Source organism: Alligator mississippiensis, chromosome 2, assembly GCF_030867095.1.
Source record: "Alligator mississippiensis isolate rAllMis1 chromosome 2, rAllMis1, whole genome shotgun sequence".
NCBI lineage: Eukaryota > Metazoa > Chordata > Crocodylia > Alligatoridae > Alligator > Alligator mississippiensis.
This window is the reverse complement of record NC_081825.1, coordinates 52336890-52349126: the sequence shown is the minus strand read 5'-3', so window position 1 is coordinate 52349126 and position 12237 is coordinate 52336890. Positions and strand designations below refer to the sequence as shown.

The following is a 12237-nucleotide window of genomic DNA, read 5'->3' as shown; positions in this document are numbered from 1 at the left end:
GTCCTTTCAGGGACAGGATCAAGTGTTGGGTATGACAGAGTGATGGTGCTGGTTCTCTACCTTCCCCTGTCTCCAAATGTTATCTCCACAAGATCGTAAAATAATAATCTGAAGCCTTGGCATTTTTATGCACAGTAAAGGAGTATAGGACTTAATATACCTGGGGCTTATATCTGACACTTTTTTGTGGGTGAGGCAAGCTGGAGGGGAAGAGAAGGAAGGAAGAAAACAACTCTTTGAAACGCTGATGCAATAAAAACATTATTTTTCGAAACTGCTCAGGATTTTAGAACAATGGATAAGATTCAGGACAATGGATAAGCACTCTCAGTAAGGTAGCTGAAGACATCTTAAATTTAATCTATTCCATTTATGTAATTTACATGCACACAATGCAGCTATTGCTTTATGGCTGATTTCCTTTGGCTCATTCTACCCACTCTCCAGTGCATGCTTCCCAGCCCCACTTTCTTTTATTTCTCCCCCAAAATAAATAGACAGTTTTTTTCCCTCTTAACTTATTCTTCTGGCTAGGTGCACACAGCCAGTAGGCTCCCCTAAAGAAGATGGCTCAAAGAGGAAGAGAATCAGCTTATCCTAAAGCTTTGTCATCCCACTAGAAATTATAGGAAAGTAGGAACTACTGCATGTTGGCCAAGTGCATTTCTACTCTTCAGGGGTATAATACAGGTTTCTGCCAGCAAGACAAACAACAACAGGGAGCAATGAGTCAGTAGCAATGACTAACTGATCATGCTTACCAGCTGCCAACTAGAGTGAGATAGACTACCACATAAAGCTTGTAAGCCAGGTAGAACAAGAGTTGTCTTTTTTTTTTTTTTTTTTTTTTGGAGGTAATGGATTAAAAAAAAATGTTCTGTGCTGGAGAGGGCACAGTCCCCATATGCGGTTAGTGAGTTAATTACTGTCAAGGTGACCCCAGCACAGCTTCAGGAAGATGTACCAATATCTGCTGCAGCTGGGGGTAAATGTCCTAAGCCTTGTTTCAGGGGATTGCTTTGTGCTAGCCAGCATGACACAGCATTTCCCCAACTGACCTGTAGGAAGAGTAATCATTATCTGCACTAGCCTCATGCTAGCAGCAAGACCTGGCTGGTCTGCAAACTAATCCCCCAATCCATTTTCAGCAAGTAATTAGAATTTGGCAAATGCAGACTATAAAGTTCTCTTGCCTGTGAAGCATATACTCATTCCCTCCACAAGCCTCTGTGGCTTTATCTGCCTACTGAAAAAGTATATACTTTGCTTTGAACGTTGTACTGAAGCTGAAAACAGGATAAGGAAAGAGCTATCCATAAAGCTTTATGTTCAGGCATCTTTTCTTTAAGCTGATCTTCTTGGGCTAGGCGACTCTGTACTGCTAAACTTTAGTTACTACTTGCAATAAAATGGCACATTCTTTTAAAGTAAGTTGCATACGATTTTCCATCTTCTTCCATCCATCTTTCTCCATTCAACCAGTAACGGACAACATAATTTCCCATGAATGGCAAATTCAGCTTGCTATACACAACAAATTCCTGATCAAGAACAAACTGCTCATCCACCTGACTCTTCCTGTTCCTATGACTAGTCACGTGTCTGCTTTATATAGTAGGGCAATTCAGAGCACCACAAACTCTGAAAAAGCTGAGGATGGCTGACATTTTAAAACTGAGACATAAGAGTCTAAAAAAGTATATATATGAAAATTAAGGTATCATTTTCAAGTCCTTTGTTGGCAACTGCTGCACCTTTAATCCTACCAGTAAAAATCACCTGCCAATATGTATTAACATTTTAGTACTTCCAAAACCTTACTTAGGAACTCATTCAATAGCCCACCATTCCTACTCTACTTTCACAATAACGGACACTGAACAGAACTTCTGTGACATATGAATCTTTAACCAATGAAAAGCTAATGTGCATTCCCCAAAATGAACAAAAATTACCTTTCTCATCTGTGCCAGCAATCCTTCAAATTCCCTCAGGTTCAGTGTTGCTCCATTATACGAAGTGCAACTGTTTGCTGCTTTCCCCAGCCAATAAATGGTGACTAATACCTGCAGAAGTTAATAAGCATTAATTGAAGCCATGTACCCAATTACTTTCCTTAATTTACTTTTCCTAAGCATCTCTAATTAATTCCAAATTACACAGAATAACTGGCAGAATTGAGGATCTATTAGAGATCTGAATTCCAAGTTTTACATGAGGACAGATCTGTCAATGATTAAAAAAGTAAATATGAGGCATTTATCAAAGGTAAAATAACACTAGAGAATTTGGTGCGACACATTAGAGCTTAATGAAAAATGTATAAAAATTGAATATCATGTAATGCCTGGCTGGAAAGCAAGCAGCAGACATAAATGTCACTGTTAAAAAACTGCAGCACTCTCAAATGTGCTGTCTAAGTGAAGAGAGCTCTAAAAGAACCACTTTCTAATAATGCAAGTTTCTATTACTTTGACTTTTTTTCATGACATTTTCATCTGTTTAATTCCAACACACATGACACAATTTGATTCAGAAAAGATTAGTTTAGTAGAATCACAGAAAAGTGAGGCTGGAAGGGGCCTCAGGAGGTCATGCAGTCCAACCTTCTGGTTCCATCATCCTTAACTAAATCATCCCAGCATTTGCCTAGCCCAGTGAACCCTGGAACTGGGGAGTGCCTAGGCTGCTAAGATTGAAGCACAACATTAGTACTGTTAGGAGTGCAAACACCCATACATGTTTCATAAGATAAATGCAGAGATTTCAAATAGGATTCCATAGTTAAAGGTGCTCTCACCAGTTGTGGTCTTTCTGAGTTTCTTTCCAACAAATAACTGCTTCATTCTTGTTCCATAGTTAAAAAGAAAGTGAAGCCTAAGGGGTGCCTTGACCTTAACAAGGGATGCTTTGAGTCTAAAAAGGTTGACAATCACTAGTCTAACCTGCTCTTAAAAACTTCCAGTGCTGGGAATTCTACAACCTCTTGGGCAATCTGTTCTAACGCTTAATCACCTCACAATGATAGTTTTTCCCAATATCCAACTTAAATTTTCTTTGCTCAGCTTAAGACCATTGTTCCTTGTCCAATTGCCTGCAGCCCACAGAATTGTTTATCATGATTTTCTGCATAACCACCCATTAGGTATGCAAAGGCTGTTATGAAATCCCTCCTTCATTTCACCACACTAAATAGCCCCAGTTTCCAGTCCAACCTTCTCTCATAAGTCATCTTGCCCAAAAGGTTTTTTGTTCTCCACTTGATTCTTTCCAATTTGTCCACATCCCTCAAACAGTGATACTTAACCTTTTGGCCCCACAGGTCAGATAAGTGGCAAGGGGCCTGTCTCTGGGATGGATTGGGTGCTGGGGCTTCACGCTGCACCCTCCCTGCCCTGTGCTGATATTGGTTCCTGGGGGCACAGCACTACCAATTCCCTCCTCCTATATACTGGGATTGGATCCCAGGGGCCTGGTGCCTAGTCCCCCTCTCCCCCCATGCTGGGATTCGGTTCCGTGGGTCCAGCACCACTTGTCTTCCAGCCCCCCACACTGGGATTGTGCCCTGGGGCCCTATACCATCCCCACTTGGCCTTGTGCACTAGGGTCAAGTACAGGACCTGGGGCTCCTTGTGGGTTTGGAAATTTAGCAGGAGAACATGCAGCCAAATTTCCAGGCCCATGGGGAGCCCCACAAGCTGGATGACAGTGCTACAGGTCAGATCTGGCTCACAGCCTGGTGGTTGAGCACCCATGCTCCTAAAGAATGGTGCCCAAATCTGGATACAGTACTCCAGGTAAGGTTTCACTAGTGCTGAGAGTGAAAGAATGACTTCACTTGACTTTTAAGCAATGCACAGGCTCATACCATTCAGCTTACTATTGACTTCTTTGTAAACAAGAACACACTATTTGCTTATATTAAGTTTATGGTCCATTCTCACCCCCAGGTCCTTTTCTGCAGTACTTCAACCTTGACAGCTGTTCCTCTGTCTGTAAATGCAATTGGTCTATCTTAAAGTCAAGGACTTTGCACTTGTCCTTGAATTTCATTTGATTAATTTCAGATCATCTCTCCCATTGATCAAGGTCATTCCTAATCCTATCCTCCAAAATGTCTGCAACTCCACCCACCTTGATGCCACCTGCAAATTTGTTAAAGCATATACTTAATCCTATCTTCTAGTCTGGATCATTAATGAGGATAAAATGCAGTAGCAGACCCAGGACAGACCCCTGGGATAGTCAGTCATTGCCTCCTCCCCTTGTTTTAATCAGTACTAATGAATTTGAAACAGTAAGTCAAATAATATTAAGTAGTAGATTTCAAATGTATTGTCACAGTACTATGTTAGTATAGCAGTACTGCATCACAAGCATGAAATAACGCATGTTATAAAATAATGCAAAATAAAAAAAATTCAAAAGGGAATTTCCCCCTAATTTTTTCCTTAACTTAGAAAAAACGGTGGAAATGTCATCTAAATGGGTAAAATCATGTGAAAAGCTTTGTGTTTTTTTAAACCAGACTTTTTTCCTGACCAAAAAAAAAAAAAAAGTCCAGACAAAAGTTTTCCAGCCCAGCATTTCTCAGTACATAACCAAGTCATGGAAAAATCACTCTTGTTAACAAGTTAAATGAAAACACTTGCAGACAAAATGGTGTTAGCAGCCAGGAGGGCTGTCCAGTTTGTTTTCCTGCCCAATGTTGCAAGGAAGTTTATGCTATTTTTGTTTATATGCCAGCATTATCTCCTCCCCGCTTCTTCATCTGGGGATGAAAAGTATCTTTCCAGTGTCACATTAATAGGCAATTCTGACCTACAACATAGGAAGATGCATTGGAAATTTCTCCATTACAAAGAAAGATGCTTCCCAAAACAAAGCTGCCTTGCTTATAAAAACAACACATTTATAAAAAAAACTTTTAGCTAATTTCCTCAGGACAGAGACCCAAAATGTCACTGAACTGAGATATTGTATCTCAATATGCTTGAAGAGGAAGCTACTTCTCTGCTGATGACAGGAGAAACAATATAAAATAACTGTGCATATTTACCTGTAGCCATGATTACTGGCTTGAAAAATTATTAGAAGACAGTCTTGGCATTTCCTTACAGTCTCTAGGGAGGGATGTCAGCCAAAGACAAATTGAATTCACAGTAGTTAACAGCTGACAGAAGAGCCAGAAGGTTTGTTTGGCTTTAGAAATAACTAACTCTAGGATTAACAAAGTTCACACATTTCTTCTTTATTCTGCAATTACAGAATTATTACCACTGCCACCAATTTAAATCAGCAAGAAATCAACATTAAACAGAACTGCCCACTCTGCCTTTGAAAGTACATGTTGCTTGGAAATACAATGAGAAAGCTAGCAAGTCTAATGGGAAATTAGTGCTCAGCAATTTATAGCTACATACAAAGAACACAGTCTGGCTTATATTGGCTATATTCTTGAAATACTTTGTATCGCTTTACTTCTGTCCATTTTATGCTAAGGTCAAAACAATGTAGTTTTTGATGCATGTCAGCCAGAGTGGCTAGTTAAAACTGGACAGACAGAAGATTTATGTCCTTATTGTAATTAGAAACAAAACAGTTCTATTTGTTTTTGCAAAGGTTTTGTAAATTAGTTAGTGTAGAACTTTACAAAAAATCGACTATTTTAACTTTTACAGTCTAAATTCTCATTTAGTCCAAACTCAGGTTTATCCAGAGAGGAAAGTAATGCAAATTATTTACTTACATTTTTCAGCTTCCTGCTATAGTCAATATTCCTGCATGCAATAAGAAAGAAAAAAAAAGGGGGGGGGGGTGGAAAATCAGAAAGCAGACACTTTCCAAGAGCATATATGCAGCAGATCACGTGTTTCCTCAGCATAGGCCTACAGGATGCTTCTGGTTGGAAACAGGAAAACTATGTGGTGCACTTATTTATTAGTTGATAATGCTGGATTATTTTGCCACCATGACCACAATCACTAAATTAGAATGCTTTCCCTGTAAAAGAAAAATAGGTTTGCAGCAGTCCCTCAGTAATGTAAGCCACTGCCAAGAGTGTTTAATTTATAGAGAGCTGTTGATATAGGGAAAAGGAGGCCTAAGTCCTGAAATCCACTCTATAATAATTCAAGGATTAATTTCTGCCTTGTAATATGAAATACATAGGAAGGAACTACATATACAAAGGTCAAGGAAGAATTCAGCCCCAGATTTAAATACAGCAAGTCTCAATAGAAAAGTGAACATGCAGAAAGAAAGAGAGGGAATAGTTAGAAGACCCTGCAAAAACAGTCTTCTCTACTTCCCCTCTATTGTAAGATGTAAATTCCTAAAGCAGAAAATGTATTTAGAATGTGCAAAGAGGAGAACACTTTTCACACTAAGTCAATATACTCCTGGGCCAGCATTTCCTCAACACGGCTGGAAGATTTAAGTTAGGAATTGTAAAGTACGAGGTTGGTTGTACAAACACAAACTACACCTCAGTTTTAATTTATGCTGGAGAAAGAAACTTTTTGTAGAATAGAACCTAGAGAAATGGATCTTGTTTGAGTGTTGTACAAACAAATAAAAGTAGCATGCATTAAGCGGAGACTGTCCCCAGGTTGGTAATAAACACTAACTCCATTAAATACTCTATTAAGTCAACTGAGTACATTTTCTCACCAGAGAAAAACCAAATCAAAAAGGTCTTACATTTATGTGAGTATTGAAAGCCTAGAAAATGAAAAACATTCAAATAATCTGTCTTGATCCCAAAACTTGTGGCACATACATGCTAAGAAAGCTAAATGGTGTTCGTATTTTTTCATACTAAAATTGCACTGGAAAAGAAAGTATAAGTAATCAGCTCCGAAAATTTTTAAAGCATTAGATCATGTATTCTGTAGCTGGATAATCTAAAAATTGGACTAAATAGGGCATAGTTCACTTAGAACACATAAGAAAGATACTTAAAAATTAAAAATACACTTTTATCTTAGTTATGTGTAGTGATGCCATAGGTTTATTTTTGTAACACTGAATTCACGCCATCGTTGCTATAATAAACAATCACCCAATCTCACAGCAGACAGAAGCATAGGATTCTGTTACTTGTTTTGACGTCTAGTTTACAGAAGACAGCTATGGACATTTTTCTCTGAAAGAGTATTGAATTTGGCTTCCATATCTAGCTCAGTTGCCCACCATTAACTTGGAGAGTGCAGGGAAAGTATTTTGGGTGATTTCTACAGCTGCCTTGCTTCAAGGATTTCATGAGTGAGCCATGCCAAATCAATCTACCATTGTTCTTAAGTGTGGGGTTTTCCTGGTCTCCACAGTTGCATCCTTTTGGTTCAAATCAGGCCTAACTTTGAAGCGGCAGGGGCCTGCATGTTGCACAGGCCATATCAGCAAGCGCCCCTGGGTCATACCTGCCCCACTACACTGTGCACATGGGCAGCCCTCTCCCCCAGCACTGCACACATAGGCAGTCCCCACCTCAGGTCCCTCACTGCCCTGTGCAGTGGGCTCCCACAGAGCCATGGCCTATGCCACTCCACCCTCTGGTTTTACTTTGAAAACTTGAATTTATGTGAATAGCACTTGGGTGCTCTCAAGCCTATCCAGCTTCTACTGTAAAAAGGAGGGAGAAATGGAGAACTCCTGAAATTTAGAAAACTATGGAAACTATTATGCTAACATGGATACATCTTAATAAGATTTAGTTAAAATAACCTTTTCAGTTAAGTGAAGCAAAGCAAAGCCCTTCACTCAGCTCAACAGCATTTCTTTGTCTGTAAAGCAATACGTTTTCAATATCACATCTGATCAATCCCCAGGTATCAAAGAGTATTCTAGACAGCTGTGGGCAAAACACCAATTTTCATGAAAATGGAAAAACCAGAAATCTTGATCTCCTCTGCTGTAAATGACAGGAAATTCTTGTTTGCTTTTAGTGCTCTCATTGCCCTAGTCTGTCTTGATGGGATGATCTTTGAAAGGAACAACTTGCCCAGTTGTTAGGGAAGTATCCTGGGATTTGAATAACCCAGGCTTAAATTTGTGCCCTCTCAGATTGTGTGTGGGAGAGCTTGAGCAAGTCACTCACTCACTCTGTGCCTCAGTTCTCCATCTGTAATATGGGATTAATATTTTCTAATTTCACAGAGATTTTGAGGATAAACACTGATAGCCAAGGATTACATGCACTTTATTATAAACAGAGGCCATAAAATTACCACAGGCAGATAACTGTTGATCAAATATAAATTATTTCCTTAACAATTCAGCAGAATAGTTTTGCCTGCCAAAGTTATTAGCATCTGTGTGCCACATTATATGCTTCAGGAAAACCTTTCATGTTGTAATTTGTATTACTCTGGTCGAGTGTTACTTTTCATTCTCATAGTTTACACAAGAAGTCTCATGCCCAAATGAAAAACTTGGTAAGATTATCCTACAATATATTGTTCTCAGACAACGAACAGTCTACACCTTTGTCTGCAGAGACTGTGGAGGCTTTTATCAATTGTTCAAAATTACTGATCAGTCTCATAAAGCATCTTGAAAACAGTTTAATTGAAATGGCAAGGCCTTTTCTCAGCCCACGCAGCTCACTAATTAGACAAACAAGAAAATGTTATCATCCTAGATTGTTTGTTAACAGTTTATTTTGTCTGAAGAAAACAGGATTTTAAGGCATTCTGTTCAATCTGACTGAAAATAAAGAAAACAGTCCCTCTCAGAGGAAGCAGCTAGTTCTGAACAAGATGGCCTAATCTTGACAACATCATACATTCTGCAAGCTTAGTTCCTATGTTAACTTTATGTAGATGCTGATATTCATATACCTTTTTTGTTTATTTTTTAATGTCTACAATTAAACTGCATATAACCATGGCATTAAGACTGCCCATACATGTGCTCGGGGGCAGGTAGGGAGGGAGGGGAGGGATGTTTTAATTAGAGCTGTTCCCAGACAGCCACTCTAATTAAAACACCTCACCATCATGTGTATTAAGCCCCTGTGGGTTTAAAAATTATCAGAGAATGCTTTATCTAAACCTCATTCGACCCCTGCAGGGTCTTATACATATGATAATGAGGCCACGTGGGAGCGTTCTAATTAGAATAAGGAACAGACTCAATAAATCAAGTCTGCTCCGATGTGTTCTAATTAGAATGCAAGCCAACATGTGTATAGGTACTCTGAAGCTTTAAATACAAACTGCTGTTATACTTACTTGACTGTTACTCTATTTGATGCGTCTTGAAGATCTCCTGGATCAAAAAGTTGAGATTCTTTAAGACCCAGCTCCTTGCAGCCTCTTAAGAATAAGATGATATTGTCCTGAAATTAGACAAAAAAAAATTAAACTCTTCTTTAACACAGGAAATTCTCTCAATGAATCAACCCCTGGCACTCTGGCTGACCTAAATGAATGGATAATTCCCAGTAGCTTAACCCACCAAGTCTAGGCATTATAGAAGCATTATAAAAATCTCACTTCCTTTGAAATTTCCAGAGGGGAAAAAACCTGCATACTTCATTTAAAAAGAAAAATCTGTAACAAAAAATAGTTCAAGTAGTTTTCTTCTGCAGGAATCAAGCAGCAATATATATCCACATACAAAACTGCTGTTAATTTCCAAATAGGTTATGTCAACTGCTTGCAACCCTGCATACTGCACACTGCATAGTACCTGTCTAATGTTTATAGTCTTGAAGCAACCAAGAGGAGAAGATATGTAATAGTAAATCACTATTTTATGTATGCTGTTGATTTAATGCTTTTGTAATTTGTATATTGTTAACTGCTCCTTGTTAGTATAAATTAGCCATTTCCTCCTTCCTCAGGCAGACAAAGGTTAGGAGCCCTTTTTCTTCAGAGGTGTCAAGGTGCAAAACTGCAACAAACAAGGAAAGACACCATAGGATTGGAAGGGGCCACGCAGATCATTGAGTCCATTACTCTGAAACATCAGATCTCCATGTAATAGATACCAAGTCCAAAAGTGTCCACAAGAACACTCATTCTAGACATTCCTAGGCATAAACCACAAAGCACTGGACTTTTCCACGACAAACTTAGGACCTTTTTGTACTAAAGAGCATCCTCATAAAGAACAATGTGCCCCAGGAGGAGAGCAGGAGAGATCAAGGACTCTATCACAGGGATGCAAATCATTGGCAGTTAAGTAAAAACTGCACCAGTCTAATTAAAACAGTGTTCATTCAGGGATATACACACTTATGGGGACTTGAGAGGCTTATTTTATTTCATCTTAAACCAATACATACAAACCTTTTCCAACCAAAATGTGAGTGAGCACACACAGATTAGTATTGATTAAACTAGGCCAAAAATGCACACCTTTTGGAGAAATACACCTCTGAAGTCATTGCAGACAAAGGATCAGCTGTAGCAGAACATCAGGAAAATCCAAAGGGGTTTGAGTGGGTGACTGAAGGTTGGATATGAGGTTAAAGACTGAAAGAATTACTTAATCTAAACCCTCATTTCTTCTGCGCATTAAAGATGACTTGTCACCTGACTAGCTGGAGGGAAATAGTGCAGCCATAAGATGTGCCCAATCAGTAGAGAAGCATCTTGAATTTCAAAAATAAGCTAAAGGGGAAGAACAGCAAAAGTGTATGGGGAGACAGAGGAGGAGACAGCTTTTCACCCTGCCCTAAAACCCTCCTCATCTACTGTTCTTTGAGGGGAAGCAATTATAAATTAGAGCTCTCAAAACTGTCATATTTGCTTGCGCCTGTGCCTACATTCCTGGGGAAATTCTACAAATAAGCACAAAAAACATTTTTACTTTTTTCCAGAGTACAGCGATCAACAAGTTAATTGGCTGGACATTTAGGACACCAACATGGGTGAACACAAAGCTGGTTTTACCAACTGCATTACAAAATCTGGGCTCCAAAATTTAGAGAGGTCCAGGTTTCCCTCCACCACCTGGCTAACAGTGAATACCTCCCAGCGCAGCCAGGAGTAGAAGGATCAGCACTTGCAGGAAAGAGCCCGACTCTGAGAAGCATTCATGGCATGAAAAGATGCTTGTAAAATTCCCATCTGTTTTGTAATTTGCATTACAGTTTTTCCACAGTACTTCTAACTCAAACGTGAATAATACCGTGCCTTGCCTTTTAAGGAGAACAGTATTGTGCATTTCCAAGCGGTGGGTGGCATGGTGTTCAAAAATAATAAAAATGTAACAGCATTAAAAAAAAAAAAAAAAAAAAATCAAACTTTTACAACAATACAGATACTCCTCACCTAATGTTGTCCTAGTTAATGTTGTTTTGTTATTATGTCACTGATCTATTAGAGAACATTCTCGTTTAAAGTTGTGCAATGTTCGGTTATAACGTTGTTTGGCCGCTGCCTGTTAGTAGGTAAGTACTGGGACGAAACTGGATTCACTTAACATCATTTCACTTAAAGTTGCATTTTTCAAGAATGTAACTAGGACATTAAGCGAGGAGTAGCTGTATATAGAATGGGTATACTAACTCAATGGGAAACAATCAAAGGTTGAGATAGCTTTGGGAATTTTTAACAGTGCCTTCACCTCAAGGTGAGACATTCCAGTCCAACCTATGCCACCAATGACCAACAATGGCCATTTGGTGGCCACTGTGAATAGTGTTCTCAGTTCACTTATTAATGGTTAAGTCTCAGCATCACAAAGATCCACCATCAGTTCTACAGCTTGTTTTGTGTATGTCATTGTAGTGGCTGCCCCCCATAAAAGTAACATTTGCCTTTAAACAGTATCTAAATCTATATCCTGCTTCAGAGGATTTCCAACTGTATGGACCTCTTTCCTGATTTGGCTCAGCTCTACTCAATGTTATAGTTATTGGTTTTCTTAAATTGAATCTGCTGAAGAAGATGAAGGAGAAAAGAGTTTCATTATTAAGGCATAGCATGGAGAGTCAAGAAATAAAGGTTTTGTCTCTGAATTGTAAGAACTTTTAATGACCAAGTCACTTGATTTCTTCACCTTCTGAGAGAGATATTGCTTCCCTATACAACCGGAGGTGCTCCAAAGTGCAACTTAAAATATAATAACTATTTAAAACATCAAATGAAGATATTAAATACATACTCTTTTTTAGTCACAAACATCTGTAGGTTTAACACAGATGGGTACTAAAATGGGAAAAGATACATTTTCTTTTTTAAATCCTCTTAAATATAATAATATCTAGAAGCCAAGTAAAATGTT

General features: G+C 38.8%; 1 protein-coding gene across 9 annotated transcripts in view; it reads right to left on the bottom strand.

Annotated features, from left to right (window-relative positions):
* Nucleotides 1–12237, bottom strand: part of LIMCH1 (LIM and calponin homology domains 1) — a 326420-nt gene that overhangs the window by 97075 nt on the left and 217108 nt on the right. For all 9 annotated transcript variants that reach the window (XM_059721666.1, XM_059721667.1, XM_059721668.1 and 6 more), the window contains exons 4-6: nucleotides 9234–9340; nucleotides 5750–5780; nucleotides 1956–2066 (exon numbers count right to left, since the gene is read on the bottom strand). In XM_059721666.1, coding sequence (XP_059577649.1) covers nucleotides 1956–2066; nucleotides 5750–5780; nucleotides 9234–9340 — 249 coding nt within the window. The remainder of the gene's footprint in view (nucleotides 1–1955; nucleotides 2067–5749; nucleotides 5781–9233; nucleotides 9341–12237) is intronic.